Here is a 24,895-nt window from a genome sequence, read left to right as displayed (position 1 = left end):
GTCAGACAACCTGAAGATGTTTATTTAGTAGGAGGGTAAAGACTCATTTTACATGTCATTTGTGGTCCTCCATTGTTGATATTGGTTCATTTTGAACAATCCAATTCGATCCCATTCACTGACCTAAAATGGATCCAGAACATCTTTATTCAAAACTTCAGGCAGTGTGACTCAGAGAGAAATACCTGATACTGAACAGTGCAGGTGAAGTTTTCCACATTCCTTGGATTTATTGGAAGATAATCACATTTAAATTAAATATGTGTCCAAACAAACAAGTAAACAAGAATGAATGTCAAATCCATTCCCATTTTAGTTTTCTAAAGTCCAGCCCACTGTTGTTTTTCCACATCCAAAGAATCCAATCCAAATAGAACATTCTAGCACACTGTATGTTCATGTCTTTACAAATTCAAAGTGTTTCCACACATTGGACTGGAATGATGGACTGATCCGTGTTTGCTGACATCATGTGTGTTGACTCACAATCAAAATGGTATTTTCCAAGAAGATGGATTTATTTCATTTTGAAACTATTTTCTAATGGTTTAGGTCGATTTGATGAACAACTTGCCTCGAACAGATTATTGCAGCGCCTGGTGGGGAGTTGGAAATGCTGTGGAACAGAAGCCCAGACAGACTCTGCATGTTGTGAGTCTGTTGAAACCTCTGGCTGAGTCATCTGTCAGAAGGGAGAACTTTAGCTGGAACTGAGGGAAACAGCAGACATGAAGTCCAAGTAGACCATGTCTTCACCTCCTTGTATGATGTTGCTGTTTAAAGCTGTGGCCTAAAGTTCTTGAGTCTCCTGAGACTCTAATCCACAAACCCAGTGACAGTCAGCATATGGGAAGAATTCTGTCACACACAGGTTTTTCTTAAATCTTTAATTATGGCTGGAATAAACCCTTTTTGATTAGAATTAAATACAGTCAAGGTGTTTGAAACATGTCATCTTTTTGTGTACTTGTACAGTGTTGCTGTCCTCATTAGAGACTTTAGTGAATCTGACCCAAAAGAGAGAAATGAGCATTTTTGGTTGACAGTGAAGGAGGAAGATGAAGATCTACAGGTTTGAGCGCAGAGATCCCACCACCGGTTTGTCCCAGCAGAACTCTTTCCACCAGGAGGGGCGCTCCAGCACCTGATTGTTCTGCAGCACCGCCGACCACATGTTCTTGTAGAGCTGCAGGAAGAAGCAACATGGAGATGAATCACAGGATATTAGCTACAAAAACGTCTACAAGCTTTCTCCAAAGGCAAGTCTTTATGTTGTCTACTCCTGATTCATGACAATTTGAATAAAGAAACACTAAAATGCAGTTTTAATCTTCATTTTCTTTCTATATGTCCTCCATCATCAGAAAATGTTTGTGTTAAACACCCAAAACACAGTTTTCATTATAGTGGGTCTTTGAATATAACCCAGAAACTGCAGGAAAGCCTTGAATCATTACTCCTGTAAAGAACCACGCTAAACTAGAAACTTCCTGCTGAACTTGGAGAAATGGAGCCTGGATCATCCAGAAACATCAGGACTGATAAAGAACAAGTCAAAACCATGAACTGCAAACAGGAGAGACACTTCTTCATTAAGAACAGCCGTTTCTGCTGAAACATGAAACATGGTATGAAAAGATTTTCAGTGCAGTCGGCTCCTGGTGATGCTCTCACCTGTCCGTCTGCTTTACCAATAGGAGAGTTGAGGATGAAGTCGGGCGGAGCCAAGACGTCCACCAGAGCAACGGCGTCATCCTTCAGCTGAGCCACAAACAGATTCAGCATCAGCATCATCAGCCGTACAGTCATTGCTCTGTGGGTGGATGTCTTTGTGTACCTGGGAGCAGAGAGCCAGGATTGCTGTCTGCAGCAGCTCTGCAGGCCTCCTTCCATTCACATATCCGCCTGCACACAGATCACCTTTGTGTTACCAGCTCTGCCTCCAGCAGACCGCCTCCTTCTCAACATACCCTGGTACAGTGTGGCCATGTGGCTGCTGAGGCTCCACAGTCCATACAGGGAGAAGAGCTTGCTGAGAACGGCTCTGAGAGCAGCCGGCGTGTCCTGATCTGAGATCAGCTGCTGACAGTTCTGCAGACAGCAGTGCTCCATGAAGGCGATGGCCAGAGACCTGCAGAAGTAAACCTGGACAAAGACGACTAATTTCATCAAATATTAAAGGATAATTCAAGAGGTTTTCATGACCAGATTATGGTTTCTATGAAGCTGTTTCTCTGAAATTATTGTTACATGTTTCTCTAACAAACTGAATGCAGAGCTTTTCCATCCTCCTGCATCTGTCCAGCTCCCAGCTCCATTTCAGTCATATTAATGATATATAATGTCATCTTTGCTGGAAACCAATAATTAGACCATGTTGAAAAAAAAACCCACTGAAAAACTGGAAAACGGGAAACATTAATAAAAAACAAACATCTCATGATAAGATAATTTTCACAAGGAGACACTCAGGTTCAACATAGTGATCGCGGCTCCAAGTCTTCTTTTCTGTGTTCATCTTCACTATGTGTGCTTTACATTTTTACAGATTGGAAAAACAATACAGTGACTAATCTTTAATGTATTTTTTCCCATTTTTCCCACAATTCCCAGTACATTTTTGGAGAATCCATCACGTTCTGTGGGAGTTTTAGTTTGAAATGAAGCTGCTTTTCCTACCTGGCTGTTGTTCCGAGCCTCAAAGTCGTCTCTGCCTGCAGCTCTCTCCTGCTCCAGCCTCTTCTGACTCTCCTCCATCAGGAAACAAACCAGCCACTTATAGGCATCCAGAGGCACTGAGGAGACAGACGAGGGCGCTGTTAGACTGCAGTAGAGACACTGCAGAGACAAAGACGTCAAAGGAGCTTCTTGCTTCTTCTGCTTCTCATCTGTTGGACTCATTCTCACTCTCATTCTCTGTCTCTTAAACCCTCAAATCAAGTCAGAAATCTAGGGGTAATCATGGACTCTGACCTTAACAGTCATATTAGGTCAGTAAAATCAGCGGCATTTTACCATCTGAAAAACATTGCCAAAATCAAAACCATAGTGTCAAAGCCAGACCTGGAGATACTTCTTCATGCATTTGTCTCCAGTAGGTTAGACTACTGTAACGGCCTGCTCACCGGCCTCTCCAAACGAGCTGTAAAACAGCTTCAGTACATCCAGAATGCTGCTGCTCGAGTCCTGACCAGAACCAGGTAGTATGATCTCATTAGTCCTGTGCTCAGGTCTCTGCACTGGCTTCCTGTACCTCAAAGAATATACTTCAAAGCAGCTCTGCTTGTGTACAAGTCTCTCCATGGCCGAGCACCAAAGTACATCTCTGACATGTTAGTGCCATATGAACCATCTCGTACTCTGAGGACCTCAGGGGCCGGCCTCCTGTTTATGCCCAGAGTCAGAACTAAACAAGGGGAATCAGCGTTTTAATATTCTGCAGCTAAAATCTGGAACAGCCTCCCTGAAGTCGTAAGACAGGCCTCTTCTGTGTTCATGTTCAAATCTAGACTTAAAACATTTCTGTTTAGCCGTGTATATGACTGAAAGGTCTTATCTATGAGGGGCCGTATAAGACATTATTTATTCTGAACCATTCACATTCATACATTCTTGCTCTCACAGTCATATATACTCTCCTTCGCATACATATATTCTCTCTTGCACATACATATATACTCACTTGCACATTCATATACTCTCTATCGCATGCATATATATTACTTTACACATACATACATTCTCACTCTCATTGTCACTCTTAAAAGAGAATATATGTATGTGAAAGGCAAGTATATATGTGCGTGTGAGGAAGAGTATATATGTGCGTGTGAGAGAGGAGTATGCATGAAACGGAAGTGACTTTGCATGAAAAGGAAGGCACTTTGCATGAAAAGGAAGGCAGATGATTTCTCGTGCTCTGATTGGACGAGAGGCCGCCACCTCCCATTTTGAACAGACGCTAACATGAACCAGCAAGAAGGAGCCACGGGGGTCCTGCAGCAGGCCATCGGAACCTTAAGAAATATTTTATCTTCACCTTAAGTGGTCACAAATCTGTCTGCATCTCTAGAGGCACAAAGGAATGTCTCAAATGCCAATAATGGCAATAGAAGCGCCACCGAAACAGAAAACCCGTATCCACCTTATTCCTAGCCCCCATGAGCCTTTGCATGAATTATGGGCGACACTTCCTGTAGACGCCGGAACACGCATTTACATTAAAACAAATTCCTTTTGTTTTCGATCCATAACTTCATATAAATGTGGGAAAACCAGCTGTCATGTCTTAAAAAAGGCAATGGTTAGGTGAAGATAAAATATTTCTTAAGGTTCTGATGGCCTGGTGCAGTACCCCCGTGGCTCCTTTTTTTTTTTCAAACTTTATTGAATGTAAAAATTCAATACAGAACAATGTTAAACAGTGAACAACAACAACGAAGGAACAAGCCAAGGGGTTAATACATTTTATGCAGATATTGTGAAACTAACACACAGATCTAATATTTTGATGGCGTTCTTATTATCAGTTTCTTTTTGTCTTAATGTATTGTTTGAACTCATTGATAAAGATTGAGAAATGAGGAGTATGATTCGTAACTTTTGATTTATGAATGTGCCATTTGCATAAAAACAACAAAAGGTTAATGAAGTACAACTGTTCTTTTTTATGAGATGGACAGTGGGTGATGCGAAACTTAACATTTTCTAAGTACAGGCGAAAGTCAGGGTCAATGTGGGCGGAAATGAAATGACAAACTTTAGACCAGAAAGTAGTGGAAAACGGACATGACCAAAATAAATGTACAGCATCTTCAGGGTGTTCTTGACAAAGAGAGCAGGCAACATCAATATCTTTTTTTGAACCTTTGCAGTTGTAGTTTGGATGGATAGAATTTATGGATTAGTTTGAATGAGATTTCTTTCACTTTATTGGTTAAAAAGTATTTTGCTGGTAAATTCCAAATCTTGTTTCCATTCTAAATGATAAACTAAATTATTCCAAAAAGAAACTACATAAGGAATGGAAACAACATCCTTCTGGAAGAGTGAGCAAGTACGGCGATATGTACCGTGGCTCCTTCTTGCTAGTTCATGTTAGCCTCTGTTCAAAATAGGAGTTGGCGGCCTCTCGTCCAATCAGAGCACGAGAAATCATCTGCCTTCCTTTTCATGCAAAGTGCCTTCCTTTTCATACAAAGTCAATTCCGTTTCATGCATACTCCTCTCTCACACGCACATATATACTCTTCCTCACACGCACATATATACTTGCCTTTCACATACATATATTCTTTTTTAAGAGTGACAATGAGAGTGAGAATGTATGTATGTGTAATGTAATATATATGCATGCGAAAGAGAGAATATATGGATGTGCAAGTGAGAATACATGCATGTGCAAGTGAGAATATATGTATGCTTAAGAGAATATATGTATGCGAAATAGAGTATATATGTATGTGCAAGAGAGAACATATGTATGCGAAAGAGAGTATATATGACTGTGAGAGCAAGAATGTATGAATGTGAATGGTTCAGAATAAATAATGTCTTATACGGCCCCTCATACCTATCTGCACTTTTCTTTCCTTCCTTTATTTTTAAATCAATTTTCAAATTTTTTCTTTTCTTTTAAAGTAAATTTTACGTTGATTATTTCTATGATGTATCGTGATTTTAATGCATTTTTCTGTTTTGTGAAGCACTTTGAATTACTTTGTGTACGAATTGTGCTATACAGATAAATTTGCCTTGCCTCTTTAGGTAAAAATATGTTTTGATAAACTAAACTCTGCTTTGAGGAAAACTCTTCGTTCCCATAAAAAACTGCATTTGTCTAATAAATGTGATTAGTTTTACATGAAGACCTTTTAAGTTCAGACACTCCTCCATTGTTTCTGCTGTGAATCTGGTCTTCAGGATGTTCTGATAATCGTCCAGAAAGTCCACAGAGTGAAGAGGAGACTGAAAGTGAACGGCGTCTGAAAGCAGACAAACACAGAGGTGTTATGGAGAAGCAGAGATCCTCACTGATGGTTGCTGCAGCTGCAGCCTCAGCCTCTGCTGCCACCTTTCTGTCTGCAGTGTTAGAGTCAAAGTGACTGAAGGAAATATTCAGAGAAAAACCCGGAAACTTCAAAGCTCATCACAGAGTGAGATGGACACTGACTGTGCCGTTTGGCCTGGAAACAGCTAAGCAGGTAGTTGCTGGTCTGTTGCAGCAACACGTTGTTGTCTCCCTCATAGGTGCAGTTTGGGTCGTTGTCGTCACGCAGACTGCCGAGTCGGTTCACTGAAACGCACAAGAACAGCAGTCAGGTCTCAGGCCCGCTCACAGTCTGAGCATGTGCGCTGAAGCTGACTGGCGAGGTATCCGTGTCCTCCGCAGGCCTCCCTGCACTCCTGGATCCCCCTCTGAGCCGTCCAGGAGCCCAGAGGTTTACAGGAACTGGTGATGGCGTGGATCTCCCGACCCAACTCGTCCTGTGGACGAAACCAGCAAAGTCTGACACTTGAAGCCGCTTGGTTTCTCCAAGCAGAGGCCGTGAGTGAGCCTCTGATCCATCAATGACCTTTGCCTGACGTCCAGACGTGCAGCTTGTCCACTCACCTGTCTGTCACTCTTGTCCTTCATCATCTGTCCCATCTGGAACTCTACAAAGTTCATGAAGACAGATTTGGTGAAGAAGTCCAGAGCGTAAGCTGCTGCCAGGTAAGGCATGAGACGCCATTGCTGCAGAGAAACCAAAAGCCGTGATCCGTGATCAGCTGCAGCCACATCCTCAGCTCTGGTGGCCTTTTCTCCTCTGAGACTCAACGTCTGAGCTGGAGCCTGAAGACTGAGACTCTTCAGGATGTCTGCTAGGATCCTTCAAGCTGGAACGGACTTTTATTTAATGCTGACTGGACCGAATGTTTAGTAACATGAGAGCTAGAATTCCTTTGAGTTTTGGAAACCTAAGTGTACTCATTCTCTCCAGATTATTCTCTTTCAAAGTAATCTGCTTCAAGTTTTGGGAGAAAGAGTCCCACTACATTAAACAATATAGTGGGACCAGAGTTTAAGGGGAGTCGAAGCACAGCTCTATCATGAAGGGTTAAATCATTATTATAGTTATTATCATCATCATTACATTTTCTGTACTTTATCAATAAATATAGAAAATTTATACGATAAATGCTCTACAATAGTACAGTATTGTTACAGTTTAGTACAGTACAGAGTTTCATTCATTGGCTGATCAATTTTCTCCAGGTATTGTGGAATTCAGTAATCAGACAGTTTGATCAAAGCCACCTGTAGCTGGTACTCCAGCACTGGAATCTCCTCCGTGTCTTTGGGTCCAAACTGTCTCCTGGTGGCTGAGAAGCGGATCGCCACGGTCAGAGCCAGCTTTAAATTGACGACACCCATCCTGCCGATGTACGCACGACCTCCAGACAGGGCCCCCAGAGAGGCCCCAAAGCGCTTGTTGGGGTCCTGCAGAAGAAAACAGAAACTTAAGACTGTAAACTCTTCAGCACACAAACTGATTTCTTTCAAAGTTGTAATAAAACTACAGTCAAATCTGCTGATGAAATCGGAATAAAACACAAAAGCTAAATCTCTGAAACACACTAAATGACTCAAAGTAGAGCTAAACCTGACAGATGTATTTCCATTTCATTCTGAATCGGGGTTTATTGATTTAAAGGGCCTTTATCTTCCTTTTCTTAGGTCTTTTAGAGTACATCCATATATATGATAATATATTACCTTTGCCAAACTAAAGAACAATTTTTTTAAAATATGAGTTCTTTTTGCAGTTCATTTTCCTTCCTAGAAGTAAGATGACTCGATCTCTGAAACTCCGCCTTTCTCTCCTTGTGGGTACCGCCCATTTGATGACGTCATCCCAGAGTTGGCCTCGGCAGCGTTTCTGCCTCTCACCCACAAAAACAAACAACATCTGAACTTTTGCAATGATGGATGAGGATATTTTGCATATAAAAGGAAAGGGTTCAGTCGATCACCGCTAGCTCCACAGAGAAAGTGGGCGTGTTTGTTAGCCTGGGGGCGGGGCTGGCAGACTCTTCCTGGAAGGGGCGGTTCCTCACTTTGTGAAGTCACAATGTGAGGACCCCCTTGCTTCCTTGAGCTGGGAGGGGCTGATGCCCAGAGAGCAGGTTTTTAGAGGAATACTCAGAAATGCGTGAATGGATCAAAATTCCAGTTTGGGAATTTTTTTCACGAACAATGACCATTACAATACACTTAAAAGTTCAAAATATTGACTTAGCATCATATAGGCCCTTTAATGTTAATAGAACAGTCCTATAAACTTTTATGTTATGTTCCGGGTCAAATTGACTCGTTTTAAAGTTTGAACATCTAGAAAAAATAGTTAAAAGTATTTTTTCAGCATGAAACTTCTGCTTGGCTTAATTAGCGTAATCAACATATATTATGAAAATGGTTCATCTCACATATATGCAACCCCCCTTGCATGTTTATATAACATAGACGATGTTCGGGTCAATTTGACCCGGCAGTCAAAATTGAGGTACAAGGATGTCTTATTATAAGTAGTATTGCTTTCTTTGCAGTTGTGAGACATATTTCAACCCAATCACACACATAGAAACACACACACACACACACAAACACACACACACTGGTGCATAGTTGTTATAACTTTTGACAGGAACCATCTATGTTCTCGTAGGAAAACTCAACCCACATTCAGTGGACACTCAACAGGGGAGGGGCCAAACATTTAAAAGATTCTCTGCATGGGAGTCCTTCCAACATTACTCTGTCAGGCAGACCTTTAGAAAATGAGCAGCAGAAGCAGAAAGATGACAGTCCAGGAGGCTCTGGAAGTCATCACTGATCATGATCAGAAGAAGACTATCTTGAGCTAAATTCTGATTCTAATGATTCTGATTTTGAAACGGATGAAGGAATTGCTATTCCTGTTCCTCCAAGCAAGACATTCATGTCAAAGAATGGTGAAATATATTGGTCTTCATCCTCAAATATGCGTCAGACAAACCTGTCTTCAGAAAACATAAAAAAGACAGTGCCAAGGCCCACTAGGATGGCAGTGACTCATGTGACTATGTCAATTCAATTCAACTCAATCTAATTCAATTCAATTCCGTTCCATTTTATTTGTACAGCCCAAATTCACAACAACTGTCATCTCAATGGGCTTCATATTGGTAATTGAAAAAGTAAAACATAAAATCAAAAGGATCATGAATACATAGAATTCAATAGGAAGAAACTAAATTGAACGAACTAAGAAAACTAAACTAAACTGTCATCCCTGCCCTTAGACCCCCCTTCGCGGTAAGGAAAAACTCCTAATAAAAAAAACGGATTCCGGAAAAAAATAAGAAACCTCAGGGGTGTCCACATGAAGGAGGGATCCTCCCCCAGGACGGTCAGGCAATTTACCAGAACTCATAAAGAGGAATTACTTTATCAAACTCTTCAACTACATATTTAAAGTCCAGCAGACAAGCTTCATCCAGATGGAGTTGGGGGGACGGCCGGGGGCGCGAGACGAGACGAGAAAGAGACCTAGGTCAAGACAAGCGTGACCTGTGCGAAATGTGCAAAATTAATTTGCACAAAGCACAGTGTGATGACTGGTCACTCTTGTGCTGTGTAGATGTACAGACACACACGCAAGTTCATATTGCGATTGCTTGTCTGTTGTATTGTGATTTTGTTTTTTTCTGGTTCACAGTGCATGTATGTAAAACACAATTTCAAGATTATGTTTCAATGTTATGTAAAAGTATTGTATTTTGTATGGTGGTCTTTCAAAAGTAATACAGTAGTGAAAAATTCAAAAAAAGTTTGAACATGTATATTTTTAAGAAAAACTAGTGAATTATCAAATAATTGAACCACTTCCTGTTAGTGGTAAAAAACACTATTTTAACTAAGTTTTTGAAAGAATAACTGTTAATGGAGTTAGTAAAGATATATTCACACTGCTTGTTAGGATTTTCTGGGTTTCAGACATTTTTTAATTAATAAAACATGCACCGGGTCAAATTGACCCGTGAACATCATCTCTGTTCCTCACAAATGAACATAACAGGAGGGTTAAGCTATAATTGAAAGTCTAATTCTGTCACAAAGCAGTCGTGTAAAAACATTAGTGCAGCTAAATTGAGCTTCTTGTTGTCGGTTTAACACAAAAAAGCTTAAATTGTAAACTTTCTCCACACAGACACCTGCATGAACATAGAAGCAGAAAAAGAAGTGAAGACATAACCAAAGATGATGATTGAAACCAACTTTTCTTCAGGCTCTTTAAACCTTCATTAGTTCAGCAGGAGCTAGGAAAGACAAACGATCCAAACCTCTGTGAGAACCTTCCACCCATCTCAACACCCCCAAAGGTGTTGAAACCACAGAAAGACCATGTTTCTTTTTGAGACACGAAGCTGATAAATGTAAAGATTACTGGTCAAACTGGAACATCCACCTGAAACATGGGATAAATGGGAAAATCCTCATTCGTTCAGCAGAATTCTGACCTTGTACGGAGTGACGTAGCGTCCATCAGGGGTAACGTCTCCCGTCTTGTTCAGCAGGTTTTCTCGCGGGATTCTCAAGTTGTGGAACATTACAAACCTGGTATGAAGGAAACAAACTTTGTAATGACTCCTACATTTCCTATTACGATATATTTATCTGCATTTTAATGCTAAAGCCTATCCGTTTCCATGGTAACGATTCTATTAAATGAAATAATAGTTTGTGTTCTGTGTCTTCCACCTCCTAGCCCTTCTAGAGAAAAGCTGGAAACTTAACATTAGATACAGACAAAATAATAACACAGCAAAGTGTCGGTCTCTGGTCTCACTGACCCGTTATCCAGTCCATTATGGCCCAGTTTCTTGCCCATGTCTCCAACAACAACCCCTGGCAACGCCAGCAAGGTCTTTGGGTCTCTGACCTGCAGCACAGAGTTGAACATCTTTGATCACTTAATATTAATAAAGTTAAGCTCATTCTGAGTGCAAGTTCTACAAAATATAAACAGAAAAACGGATCAAACAGCTTTTAGCTTTTGATGTTGGAGATATTTGAGCATCAGAATGTTTCTGCTGTGTTTCACAAGGCTCTGACTCAATATGAAGGGAGAGATTTCATTTTTCATCTCAGTTTTTACTACAGGCTCTATAATTGTACTCAAGTCCCTGTTCATGACTTTATTTTAAGTCTTTGCGTTTAGAAAAAAATCCAAGGTTTCTACAGTCATTCATATGTTAGTACAAATAAACAAAAATAGATCAGAATGGAAATATATTATTTCAATAGGGAGCCAGAAGCTTAATTAAGAAAAAAACAGCATGAAAAACAAATTTGTTGCAGTTCATACAGTTTTAACCCTTGTGCTATCTTAGATGACCCCACCCATGCATTGACGTGTTATTCCTACCATGACAAAGGTGGAAAGATTTCATGTAATCCATGGACACCAGTGAAGATCACAAACCATTGAAGAAAAAAGGTTCAGAGCACTGTCTAGTGGGTCTAGATGACCCAACTCCCAACGTTAAAGTGCCTAGGATAGCACAAGGGTTAAAGAAGCATAGTTTAACAACATGGAAGTGGTCCAAACTCAGAGCCCTGGGGAACACCATAGCTAATTCTTGGTTGGTTCACATGAGTCATGTCTCCTGCTCATGTTCATGTGTGGTTACAGGAGGAAGGAAGGCTGTCTTTTTCATCAGGAAACTTCATACTTCCTGAAAAAATGTGCAGAATTTGTCCTGCAGCTGCAAACCTCACGTGATCTAAAAACCATGTGAACCAACAGCACCAGACACAAGACAGAAGTTTGTCTAAGCAGACGGCGTTCGGGGGAATTTTTCCACATAATGATTTGACATTACATCCCTTGTAAACATTTTGTTTGTCAGGACTGCCCAAAGCGGCACTTCCGCCTTCAAAAGCCGCCTTTAAAGCTCCTCCTCTGCTCAGAGACTCGGTCCTCCTGAGCCGGGCAGCTCACTCAGATCAGTCGTACGGACTGAGGTCTGAAGCGTCCTCCGGAGAGTTGTACGTTACAAAGCCCCCTTCCCGCAAACTCGAGGACTCCGGCTGCACTGATCAGAGACATGCTTGGCTCGCGTTGAGCATGTAGCCACACCGAGTGAGCTCTGATGTCATCGCCCCGCCTCCCTCCTGGAAATGCTGACTGGTATTGAGTTTTGCTACAGCTTTTGCAGTGTGAATGTGAAAAAGGAAAATGCAATCCCTTCTTTGCATTTTCGATTTATTTATGTCACAAAATGAGCGATGTTGAAGTAGAAAATGAAAAAGCATTTTAAAAGACTGACATTTAATTTTATTTTTGAGCCATTTGATGCAGTTACATTGTAAAAATGAACAAACATTTCTGTTAATCCATTTTAATGATCAAATTAGATTTTTTCTATATGAATTTTGCTACACATTTACCAGAACTTTTTGAAAATGAAATGTATAATACTATTTTCTTTATAATTTTAATTAAGTGACAGAATAAGCAGTGTTGAAGTAGAAAAGAAAAAAGGATTTTAAAGGATTGCTTTTTCATTTTGAGTCAAGAAATGCAGCTTCATTTTGAAAATGAAGAAGCATTTCTGGTATTGACTGTTATTTTTAGTTATGCTTCAGAAACGCTTCCATAATTTTGAGCTGTAAAAGTGGAAAAGCTCGGCTAGCTTTCCCTAAAACAAATATTTCAAAAAATCTCTTGTTCAACAGTGTGACAACTGTTTTTTTTCCGTTTGACAATGTGACCCCTAAACTTTGAAGTTTTGTCCTAATGACGCTGTGAAACAGAACTAAACCTGAGGGCTGTGCTGGAAAAATATTGTGAAAACCATCATTACACCTCCTCCTTCCTCTTTCAGCTTTTCCCATCAGGGGTCGCCACAGCGAAACAACCTCTCCTTCGAGGACGAGTCGCATGGTTAACTTGGCAATGTTTTACGCCGGATGCCCTTCCTGATGCAACCCTCTCAATTTATCCGGGCTTGGGACCGGAACAGAAGCAGAGAAGGGAATAGGGAGGAGCCCGGATTCGAACCTTGGTCTGATGGACAGAAGGAGCCGCAAACCAGCACAAGCTAAACTGGCTCCGCTAGAACCATCATTACATCTGTGAGACAAAAAGGACTTACCGGCACGACAAAGGAGTGAAGGCCGTGGCAGACCTGGTCCGGTGTGTAGAGCTGGGCATACAGCACAGTGTGGGTGGCGTTCTTTCCCAGGTTCCCCACCCAGAACTTGGCTGCCTCGAAGTCTGGAGGGTTGATCACAAACTCCTACACCAAACCAGAAAGAAGTCTCTCTATACTCTATGATTTCAAGCCTTGTTGTTTGGGATGATGGGCAGAGTGGGCTGACCTGGGTGGATGGGTCATATGTGGCTGTGGTCCTCATGGCTCTGGTGTTGCTGCCATGGCTCAGCTCAGTCAGTGCGAAACAGCCAAAGACCTGAGAACACGTAGGTAAGTCATTCAAAGGCAGCAAAGCCTCATGGGAGGAATAACTCAGGAGTCACCGATGTGGCATCAAGTGTTTTCTCAGTGCTCAGCTACCCAACCCTGATCCTCCAATGTTACTCACAATTTTTTTTGAATCTCTGGGAAAACAATGCTTTTTTTAACAATGAATTTAAAAAAATCAATTCAAATGAATTTTGATACATACTCTTTACACATAGAGTGGATTGTTTTTTGCAACTTTGATAATGCAACCACAAAGGGGCACAATCCAGCGCTTTGGTGTCAGAGTTCTAAGTTTGAGTTATTAAAAATAATTATTTTTAAGGAAAATGTCCTCCAGTGTAACTCTAAAGCCAAATAAACCATGTAAACCACTGACAGAACTTCCATACTGGGTCAGTTGTGGTGCAATTGATTCACAAGGTGCTGGTGGAAAATTGGGGGTGGACTTTGCTAAAAGACCGGCCTGTGTAAAGTTGGCCTAATTGCCACCATGTTTCCGTGTTGCTGGTTTGCACTTCAGTTTTTGTATAGGAGTTGTAGTCTTCTGTGTCGTTCTAAAACGTTTGGGCCTGCTGGTTGAACGGGGAGACCTTGAGGACAAGAGTTGGGCAGGTGCTTTAAAACCAAACAGGAACTCCTTAATCTTTCTTCTTACCGTCATGTCTTCGCTGCTTTCAACAAATTTTCTGTGCCTGCTTGTTCCTGAATTAGCAATAGTTCCTCCAAACATCTGAAATGAACACATTAACAGGAAAAAGGGTAGAAGAATGCTTACACAAGTAATGATACAAACTGAGACTCTGAATCAGTGCATAAGTTCATGATTTGATTTATAGTTTGATCCAACTCAATGCGAATACTATTTCCTATAGCTTTTTTTTATTTATTTTTTTATGAAAATTCATATAAACTGCCACCTTCTAGGGGTGTGAGAGCTTGAATTATCCTAGGGACTATGCTAATCTTGTAAAATGCATTTACCAGGAGCTAATGTCCTTGGTTAGGGTCTCCCATGGCAAATGAGTCTGAGGTGACAAACCAGACTAAGAACACTTCAAATTCCCCTTTTGAATATTTTAAAACAAGGCCTGCTAGATCGCCTAGACCAGGGGTCGGCAACCTTTTTTACTCAAAGAGCCATTCGGGACCGCCCCTAATGAAAAAAAAGCACCCGGAGCTACAACCCGTTTTGACATCATTATATATATTATGCATGTATATATTATATCAAGGTTGCTCATTACGTCGATCGCCATTGACCGGTTGATCTTCAAGGACATGAGTGTAGATCGCGGTCCAGAAAATATTTTAAAAAAAAAGTACTTCTTTCTTTCCATCGTCATGTTTATTAGTTACATGTTTATTTGAACATTATTGTTTATGTACTGATGATTAAAAATTACACAGTGAGATTACACAAAGACACTTTTGTATTAACAGATGAAGCGTTTTATTACAAAGACAGAAGGCAGCAACCATCGTATTTCATGCTCTGTCATAAACCGTGCAATGCGGGGAGCGTGGCATACTGTGAGGCATTTGGCGCTGCTGGCTCCGTACGAAGCGCGTGCCTCGCAGCTTCCTTGATGAGCTCGTATTTATTGGGCGAGAACTGCAGAGCTGATCGCAGGAAGAAAAAACGCGGGGGGGGCTTCAATAAACACTCCGGTTGTTGGTCTTTTAACGGGGACATGATGTGCTGTGGGGCAGAAAAAGACTTGGACATTTTCCTTAGATTTTAAAAACACTAAGCGCAAACTTTCTGTCATCAGAGAGCTACTCTCTGCCCCGCGGCACGTCAAGTTCCCGGCAGAAAACCACTCCGGACCCGGAGTGTTTATTGAAGTCGCCCCGCGTGTGTCCTCCTGCTATCAACTCTGCGGTTCTCGCCGATAAATACGAGCTCATTCATTAAGGAAGCTGTTTTTTACGTCGCACGCGCTTCGTATGGAGCCAGCAGCGCCTTTGAAATGCCATGAAAAATGAACAAACTAAAATAAAATTGAATTTTTATAAAATACTCATTATTTTACAAAGTCACAGGGAGCCATAACAGAAGGATGAAAGAGCCACATGTGGCCCCGGAGCCATCGGTTGCCGACCCCTGGCCTAGACTGACATCAACATAATCCCAGCCCGGAGCCAGGCCTGGGGTTCGGGGCTTACAGGCAAGGACCAGGCAGAATAGTCATTGGTTGAGGTTCTTCCCAGTGAGTGAGAGAATTACATCACTGCCATTCATTGTCAGGGACAGGTCTCTACCTGGGATCTTGGCTTCTTTTTTTTTTTTTTTACCTTGTCCTGTCCAACAGCTGGGCAAACAGATGAGAGCTGAGGGCCTCTTGTGTTGGACATATTTTACTTTAACAAGAGGGGTTATTAATCTTCAGACAAACCAAAGGTATGTCTGAATAAACCCCTTTTGTAATTGAGGCCAAACTTTATTAATTTCAAACATGTTTAAAGATCTTTGGTGTTGGACTGGACGGAAAAGGAAAGAGGGGAAGAAGAGAGAGGGACGTTAGAGAGAGGGGGGGAAGGAGGGTGATAGTAGGAGGGGAAGGGGGATAAGACCATGAAGCAGCATAAAGCAACAAGTTTACTGGTTGTTAATCACCATGGTAAGGCTCAAATGTAGTACAAAAAGGGCGGAGCCTGTCCACACACACACCCAAGTGTCAAACACACCTGCTAGCTGCAAAAATGTCCATCTGTAAACATGTACACAAAACAGATAGTGCTCACACGCATACTTATGCCTTAAAACCAACTAGTGTAAAACATTTCAGTCATTCAGTCACGCAAACCGCCAGTGCAAAGGTGAGCCAACACCCGTGCTCAGGTAAGTGCTCATGTTCTTCTAAAATGGATGGTGGAATGTGTAAAGAAGGAGGGAGAGCGCCCAGCCATCCCCACCCCAAGACCCACACCGCAGCAGCAGCGGCAGCCGGAATCCCCCCCACGCCACACGGAAACCGGCAGGGAACAACCGCCGCCCGGGCGACCAAGCCCGCCACCCAGGCCAGGGCCAGCAGGACCGCCGCAAGGCCCCCAGAGCCAGAGAGCAGGGAGGCACGGAGGGAAAGAGAGGGCCGCCCCAGCCCAACCAGGAGAACAGCACCCCCGCCGCGCCGGGAGAACCCAACGCAGGGCCCCACCGGAGAGGGACGCCAACAGCCCCAGACGAGCACCCCACCACCACCCAGGAGTTCTGGGCATCCCCCCGCCCCAACCCCAGGTACGAGCCAGGACCCCCCAAGGGAGACCCGCTTCGCACTCCAGGCACTCCATCCGCCCGGCCCACGGTTGGTCCAGGGAGGATCCCAGGTAGAGACCTGTCAGGGACAGGTCTCTACCTGGGATCTTGGCTTCTAAGGGACACTTTAGTACAGAGTACCCACCCTTCTTGGAGTCTCCAGGAGAAGTATTAGAAAGTGCTCCAAATGGGACTCTATTGTCTTACTGAGAGACTTTGTTGCCTACATGGACAGTGACAGTTATACCTGGAAGGTCATGGTTGGGAGAACTGTTCTGAATCCCTGATTTTGGAATTCTGTGTCAGTCCCAGTTTGTTGATTATAAACACCGTGTTGGGTACAAGGTTGTCCATCAGTGCACATGGAACCAGAACAGCCAAGGAAGAAGTTGAATGATCAACTTTGACGTTGTGACATCTGACCTTCTGTCATGTGTATTTTTTTTGGATGAAAAGAGGGGCAGAGATGTTAATCAATCATCCACTGGTGGAGGAGAAGGTCGGACAAGCCACGAAGACTAAAAAGTATTGGGGGAGTCTTTTGGGCATAGTTTGCTGGGCCCACTGTCAGAAGGGGTCCTTAAACCCTTATGAGCAAGAGCTCTAATGAGGTACCACTGTCCACTGACGGCGTGGCTGTAAGATTTCTGGTATTAGTTGGGGCAGCAATTCACAGATCTGGGGACTGTCGCCAAAAGTAAGGGATGCCATCAACCTGTAGGAGTCTTATGGAGCTGGGCTGACTTCCGGGCCTCCCAAAGCAGTCAACATGTAGTGATAGTCCAATTAGCATCTACCACAGTTAATTGAAGAGGCAAACATTCAGGTGTAAGAGGAGTTTGGGGAGGCCATAGAGAGGGACAATTGGTTGGAATCAAAGAAATTATGGCAAGTCGTACCAAACCTCAAGAGGGGAAAACTGTTCTCTCCCAATACCGTCTACAGAGCTGGTGGTAAGCTACTCCACTCAACTGAGGACATTGCCAAGGGTGGGCAACAACATCCCCAAGCTGCAGTCAATGAACTAGTCAAACCTCCTTGGTACCAAGGCACCCAAGGTGGATATTGTGGGGCTATCCTGAGTGATATGTCCTTTTGACATCTCACAATGCCTCTGAACTGGCAGACTGGTCCTCCTTGTAAAGAGCAATTCCTGTTCCAAAGGGTTATCTACAGCTACAGTACACACACACATACATTATTCATCATCCCTAAAAAATCAACTGGGTAGTGCTGAAGAGAATTCTGACAATAGTCAAACCACAGAATCAAAAGGAACAGATCAGTTTTTGTCCTGGTCGTGGCTCTACTTAAAGCAGAAAATATTTTCTGGAATGTTATCAGGTACTACAGGTATAATCACCTATGATGCCCTGGTTATTTAGGTCTTTTGAAACAAACTGACCCATAATGTGCTCCTTATGACTCACTCCTTTGTTGAGAAAGACGTTGGCGAGGCAGGACCAGTCGTACATGCCGAGGCAGTCCTCCAGGGTTATCAGCTTCCAGGGGTTCTCAATCTCTTCTTCTTTTGTCAGGAAATTGTAGCGAAAAATTTGCTTCATCCTGGAGATTTTAAAATTGTCATCAGAAAATGTTTGTGAAGAACAAGATCATTTATTCATCATACGTGGTCACCTGAGGAAGTTCAACTCTCTCATTTTCTCTACGGAGAGGTCTTCTCCTGGCTGACGGGCAAACAGAGGATCGTTCTCCAGACTCTTGAAGATGTATTCCTGCATGAAGAATACAGAATACATGCAGACACAACAAAAGGGCACCACATTAAACAATGTAGTGGGACCATAGACTGTAAAAACAATGGACAGCTCAACCCCTCCCATGTCGTCTTCCCAAACAGGATGTACCATTGCTTCCTGGTATGGGCACTGCCATGTTGAAACCAGTTTACAATGATTGAGTTGTCTGAGTCGTTCTGAGTCATCGTATCTATGGCAATGTAGTTACCATAGTTACAATGACTCAGAGCAAATCACTGTCGACTGGTTTCAACGTGGCGGCGTCCGTATCAGGAAGTGTTGTTTTTATGGTCTATGAGTGAACGTAGAACAGATACGTTTATTTCCAGACACTTTTTACAGGGAGACTGTTTCAACCAGGAAAAGTTTCATCAGGTTTGGTTTAGTAAAACAAACATAAAATTAGTCAAATGGAAAAGCACTGACTTTCAAAACTCTGCACAAAAACACAATAAACAACCTATGTTTGGCAACAAAATATAAGAATGTAGATTAATACAAATTATTTTATAAAACACAGTTTGATAATAAAATTTCATTTAAATGCTCTGGAAATCTAACATTTTTCAGCTCTTCGAGTTGGAACGTTTTCCAAAAAACCACTGTAGTCTTTTCTTTCATTTCATACGAACTAGAAAGATTCTGATGTTTAAAAGCTGCAAATCTGAACTCAAACAGCCTTAAAGTTCCACTCTGAGCATCTTTAAAGTGTTCCCCATGGTCTCTTAATTATGATCACACAGTTTAAGCAGAAATGGAAAAGAACTGTGTTTTATTCCTCTAGTCTACCCATTGCTGAGAGCTTGGAGCAGGGAGGTTGAACGTCACAAATTTGCTCTTTTTCCAACGGTATTTTCTCGTTCACTCCTGATTGACACCAGTTTGTATAAAGAAATACTCAGAAGTTCAATTTTACGCTTATTTTTCTTTATAAATGTCCTCCATCAGAAAAAAAACAATTTTCATCAGAGTGGGTCTTTACACATCAAGTTTCATGTTTACAGACTCCAGCAAGTGAGACCGAACTACCAATGCAGATCATCAGCAGGAGCAGAGACTCTTAGTTCACCTTGAACTGGAGGATTTCATCTCCATCGATGAAACCGAGCATTTCCTTCCAGTCGAAGGAGGCCTTCTTCCTGTAAATATCCAGCGGCCCGCTGGGGAAGTCTGCTATTTGGTGCTTCATCTTCTTCAGGCTGCAGGAGCTCAGACACACACCTGGACGACACCTGCAATCAAAAGCCCCTAAATCCACATGAAAATATTCAACTTCCTCTGCCATGTTGGGATTAGTCGTGTCAAGTTTTACACCGATTTTTGTTTTCATGTATTAACTCTGCTGCTGGTTTTCCATCTAACTGTCCAACAAGAATGTTGGCAGCAAAAAAAACCCATCAACTATTAGGGTTAGATATAAATGTATTTTACCTACAAGGATCAAGCCATGGTTATCCATTTTGACAGAACAGGAAAAAATAGTGATGCACATTCCAACACTTGGATTTCAGTGTGAAGGAAAACTGTGTCCCTTTTATTCTCAAAGTTAACATTTTATGAAATTTTAAGTCCATTCAAATGTGGGTCCCATTAACGTAGCTCACAGTTTCAACGCTGCATTATAAATGCCAACAATTTTAAAGTATTTACCATTTTAAAAATATGATCCAAGACAAAAGCAAATATATCACAGAAGTTTGTGTTTTTTAACTTACAGGTTAACCAAACTTCAACACAAAAATCTGTTTCTGGGAGTGGTCTGTTAATCATCAGCTGGTGTGGTCAGTACACTGTGACTTTATCAGAGCTGTTCTCTCTAACACATTAAGCCGTAGTCACATGCACCCATACGGGGGTTTGACCTGTGTTGCTGCTGTGGGACTTTGGGTCTTTTGGATCTTCAGAGGAGCAAAGGTCTGTCCTTCCCTCCCTTGAGGCTTTTTCGGCCGCCCCTTAAGGGACGTTATGAAAATGGAATGTACCATTGTCATAAAAATGGAATGTACCATTGTCATAAAAATGGAATGTAACATTGTCGGGAAATGTATCTGTAAATGTATAGTGAAGTATTTGTTATGTGAATGTAAGTAACGTAAGGGTTAATGGCCAACGAAGTGTACATATCAGAAATGATACCATGGTCCGGGTAAATACTTGATTCTGTTTGGCCAAACTGCAAGGCCGCACAACCACACACTCACATCAACACATCGGGACAAATTATATTCTCCAATAAACATAAACTTATGAAGCATGTTTGACCATTTGACATGAAAACCCAGAAATAGATGAAAAAACAGTTGCAGAATGGAGAAATAAAGAGAGTAACATACATAATCTGACAAAGATAAAAGAAAACTCTGAGAGGAGCGGCCCTGGCAACCCTCCTTAAGAAGAAGCATGGCTTGGCATGGTACAGCGAGACTTCTGCCTTCCGCGGTCCTCTTTCGTCGAAATTTCCCCCCGGACTAGCTTTGTCTTCGGACTGGCGGAGCTGTAGCGGAGCGGGACGTCCCACGATCCGAAGCTCCATATCGCCGAAGGCGGAAGTGCTGCTACGCAGATCTGAGAAACTCTAAAACATTATATGAATTTGTTTTTCCAGTGGTGTCCAGACAAAATAAAGGCTGATGTTATTCCCTCATATTTACATACAAGATGCTAATTACGGCATTATGGAGTTCCTCCATGGCTAATGTTTTTAGCACGTATTAGCCTCATGCTAACCCTTCTATCGGGTCCTTAGAGCCAAGAAAAAAGCACTGACCGGACGGATTAAACAATTATGAGCGAGCAAGCACTTAATATTAATCATAACAGTAATAAAAGGACATTTAGACGATACGTGTTGGTCTAAACGGCAAACGTTTAGCATGGCGAAATGTGCTATAGCTGTTGATGGGGCTCCAGCTGTCCTCGAACAGCAAAATCAGCGCCAAGCTGCAGGAGAATATCTTCTAAATGTGATTTTCTAACGGTCATGATTATACATCTGAAGGAGGACTGCGGAAGGCGGAAATGCTGCTACGTAGTCCTAAAGAGCTGTGTACAATCATCAACAGTGCACAGCCGTCACAAAGCCACAAAAATGCAGATTCATTTTGAAAATGAAAACGCATTTCTGGTTTTGACTTTTATTTTTAACTATGCTACACAAATGCTTCCACACATTCACTGTTTTTGAGCTTTGAAATGTCAGCTTTTCTCAAAATGTTATTTAAAAGAAACATTTAGATATTGTCATGAACAGCTGAAAATGCAGCTGTGTAAATATTAGGCTCTAGAAACACTGTTCTGGTTCACTACTGCCACCTGCTGGCATACATGACAGTCAAGTAAAGCTCTTTAAGTGAGTGATGAGCATAAACATAAAGTAAGTTTTACACCGATTTTTGTTTCCATTTATTAACTCTGCTGCTGGTTTTCCATCAAACTGTCCAACAAGAATGTTGGCAGCAAAAAACCCATCAACTATCAACTATTAGGGGTTAGATATAAATGTATTTTACCCACAAGGATCAAGCCATGGTTATCCATTTTGACAGAACAGGAAAAAATAGTGATGCACATTCCAACACTTTGATTTCAGTGTGAAGGAAAACTGTGTCTTTAACGTGTCCCGTGTTCTCAAAGTTAATATTTTATGAACAAAACTTGTGAAAAAAAGGGAAATTTTAAGTCCATTCAAATGTGGGTCCCATTAACGTAGCGTACAGTTTCAACGCTGCATAATAAATGTCAACAATGTTAAAGTATTTACCATTTTCAAAATATGATCCAAGACAAAAGCAAATATATCACAGACGTTTGTGTCTTTTAACTTACAGGTTAACCAAACTTCAACACAAAAATCTGTTTCTGGGAGTGGTCTGTTAATCATCAGCTGGTGTGGTCAGCACACTTTGACTTTATCAGAGCTGTTCTCTCTAACACATTAAGCCGTAGTCACATGCACCCATACGGGGGTTTGACCTGTGCTGCTGTGGGACTTTGGGTCTTTTGGATCTTCAGTGGAGCAAAGGTCTGTCCTTCCCTCCCTTGAGGCTTTTTCGGCCGCCCCTTAAGGGACGTTATGAAAATGGAATGTACCATTGTCATAAAAATGGATTGTACCATTGTCATAAAAATGGATTGTAACATTGTCGGGAAATGTATCTGTAAATGTATAGTGAAGTATTTGTTATGTGAATGTAAGTTACGTAAGGGTTAATGGCTGACGAAGTGTACATTATCAGAAATGATACCATGGTCCGCGTAAATACTTGATTCTGTTTGGCCAAACTGCAAGAAGGCACAACCACACACTCACATCAACACATCGGGACAATTTAGATTCTCCAATAAACATAAACTTATGAAGCATGTTCGACCATTTGACATGAAAACCCAGAAATACATGAAATCATTAAAAAAAACAGTTACAGAATGGAGAACTAAAGAGAGTAACAAACATAATCTGACAAAGATAAAAGAAAACTAAGAGGAGCGGCCCTGGCAACATTCCTTAAGAAGAAGCATGGCTTGGCATGGTACAGCGAGACTTCTGCCTTCCGCGGTCCTCTTTCGTCGAAACTTCCCCCCGGACTAGCTTTGTCTGTGGACCGGCAGAGCTGTAGAGCGTAGTGCAGCGTAGTGCAGCGGAGCGCGACGCCCTGCGATCCGAAGCTCCAGATCGCCGAATGCGGAAGTGATCTGAGAAACTCTAAAACATTATATGAATTTGTTTTTCCAGTGGTGTCCAGACAAAATAAAGGCTGATGTTATTCCCTCATATTTACATACAAGATGCTAATTACGGCATTATGGAGTTCCTCCATGGCTAATGTTTTTAGGACGTATTAGCCTCATGCTAACCCTTCTATCGGGTCCTTGGAGCCAAGAAAAAAGCACTGACCGGACGGATTAAACAATTATGAGCGAGCAAGCACTTAATATTAATCATAACAGTAATAAAAGGACATTTAGACGATACGTGTTGGTCTAAACGACAAACGTTTAGCATGGCGAAATGTGCTATAGCTGTTGATGGGGCTCCAGCTGTCCTCGAACAGCAAAATCAGCGCCAAGCTGCAGGAGAATATCTTCTAAATGTGCTTTTCTAACGGTAATGATTATACATCTGAAGGAGGACCGCGGAAGGCGGAAATGCTGCTACGTAGTCCTGATGAGCTGTGTACAATCATCAGGAGTGCACAGCCGTCACAAAGCCACAAAAATGCAGATTCATTTTAAAAATGATAAAGCATTTCTGGTTTTGACTTTTATTTTTAACTATGCTACACAAATGTTTCCATACCTTCACTGTTTTTGAGTTTTAAAATGTCAGCTTTTTTCAAAATGTTATTTAAAAAAAACATTTAGATATTGTCATGAACAGCTGAAAATGCAGCTGTGTAAATATTAGTCTCCAGAAATACTGTTCTGGTTCACTACTGCCACCTGCTGGCATGCATGACAGTCAAGTAAAGCTCCATAAGTGAGTGATGAGCATAAACATAAAGCTGCCTCATAACAGCTAAAAAAATTCCAAATGCTTGAAGCAGAAGAATGAGGCAAAAAAGAAAACCTTACATAACATTTTTGATGAAATGTAAAGCTCTTTATGTTTTATTTAAAAACTGATATAAATCCAAGGGTACATATCTGTACAGCATATCTTTCTTGCTGCAATGATTTAAGGCCACTTGTTTTATATAAAGTAATATGTATGCAAAGACATTGTAAACAAAACTTTCTAAGTGGCAAATGAAATTAAATAATATTTGCTTCAAGATCTTTACATTTTATCCCTCACCTGTCTGGTGATACTGCTCATATTTCCTCTGCTGGGCTCAGATAAAGTCCTTCAATGGATTTTCAAGGTTATTTTGACCAGTTGGTTCTTGTGGGGAGAAAAGTTAACACATTTCATATTATTATATGAGTATTTGGACATTTTGACTTGAGCCAAGATGCTATAAAAAGGGGTTTACTTGATATTACTAGAGTTCACTACTAGAATAATTATTGGACATAAAAAAGTGTCAATATATATATTAAGTTCCACAGCACCTGCAGCCCACTTTTAAGCATCAGACACCCATTGCTGGACAGTGTTTTCTTGTACCGATAGTTCTGTAGTCAGCTGATCAAGGTCTGCCGATGCCTCAGAAATCCTTTGTACTGTCAAAAACATTGTTGAGTAATGTTTGAATGAAAAAAGTAAAAACCTATCTGGTTTTTACCTTGATGCATCTTTTAGCTATTGTCTGGTCAAGCTTTTCCACCTTCCGCTTGTTCCAGCCAATGGCCTGTATGATAAGGATATCTGTGGGTACTTCAAGCATCCCATTGTCATTGTTATTCCTGCTCCCTCCCAACTGCAACA

At 41.6% G+C, this 24,895-nt stretch overlaps 1 protein-coding gene across 1 annotated transcript; it reads right to left on the bottom strand.

Moving 5' to 3' along the window:
* LOC101161122 (peroxisomal acyl-coenzyme A oxidase 3) lies at window positions 1–20,080 on the bottom strand. Its single transcript, XM_023966140.1, has 19 exons — window positions 19,960–20,080; window positions 19,598–19,760; window positions 18,407–18,504; window positions 18,199–18,334; window positions 14,168–14,242; window positions 13,409–13,498; window positions 13,183–13,326; window positions 10,876–10,964; window positions 10,543–10,639; window positions 7,301–7,483; window positions 6,614–6,736; window positions 6,366–6,486; window positions 6,173–6,295; window positions 5,871–5,984; window positions 2,680–2,795; window positions 1,971–2,145; window positions 1,838–1,905; window positions 1,675–1,761; window positions 1–1,186 (listed from the first exon to the last, which is right to left on the bottom strand). Exons 2-19 carry the CDS (start codon window positions 19,715–19,717, stop codon window positions 1,067–1,069), a joined length of 2,079 nt encoding a protein of 692 aa, XP_023821908.1. The 5' UTR covers window positions 19,718–19,760; window positions 19,960–20,080; the 3' UTR covers window positions 1–1,066.
* Between the last annotated feature and the right edge of the window lie 4,815 nt (window positions 20,081–24,895).

Source organism: Oryzias latipes, chromosome 18 (assembly GCF_002234675.1).
Source record: "Oryzias latipes chromosome 18, ASM223467v1".
In the NCBI taxonomy this organism is placed as follows: Eukaryota; Metazoa; Chordata; class Actinopteri; order Beloniformes; family Adrianichthyidae; genus Oryzias; species Oryzias latipes.
Note: the sequence above shows the minus strand (reverse complement) of the source record. Positions and strands in the feature narration are given on the sequence as shown.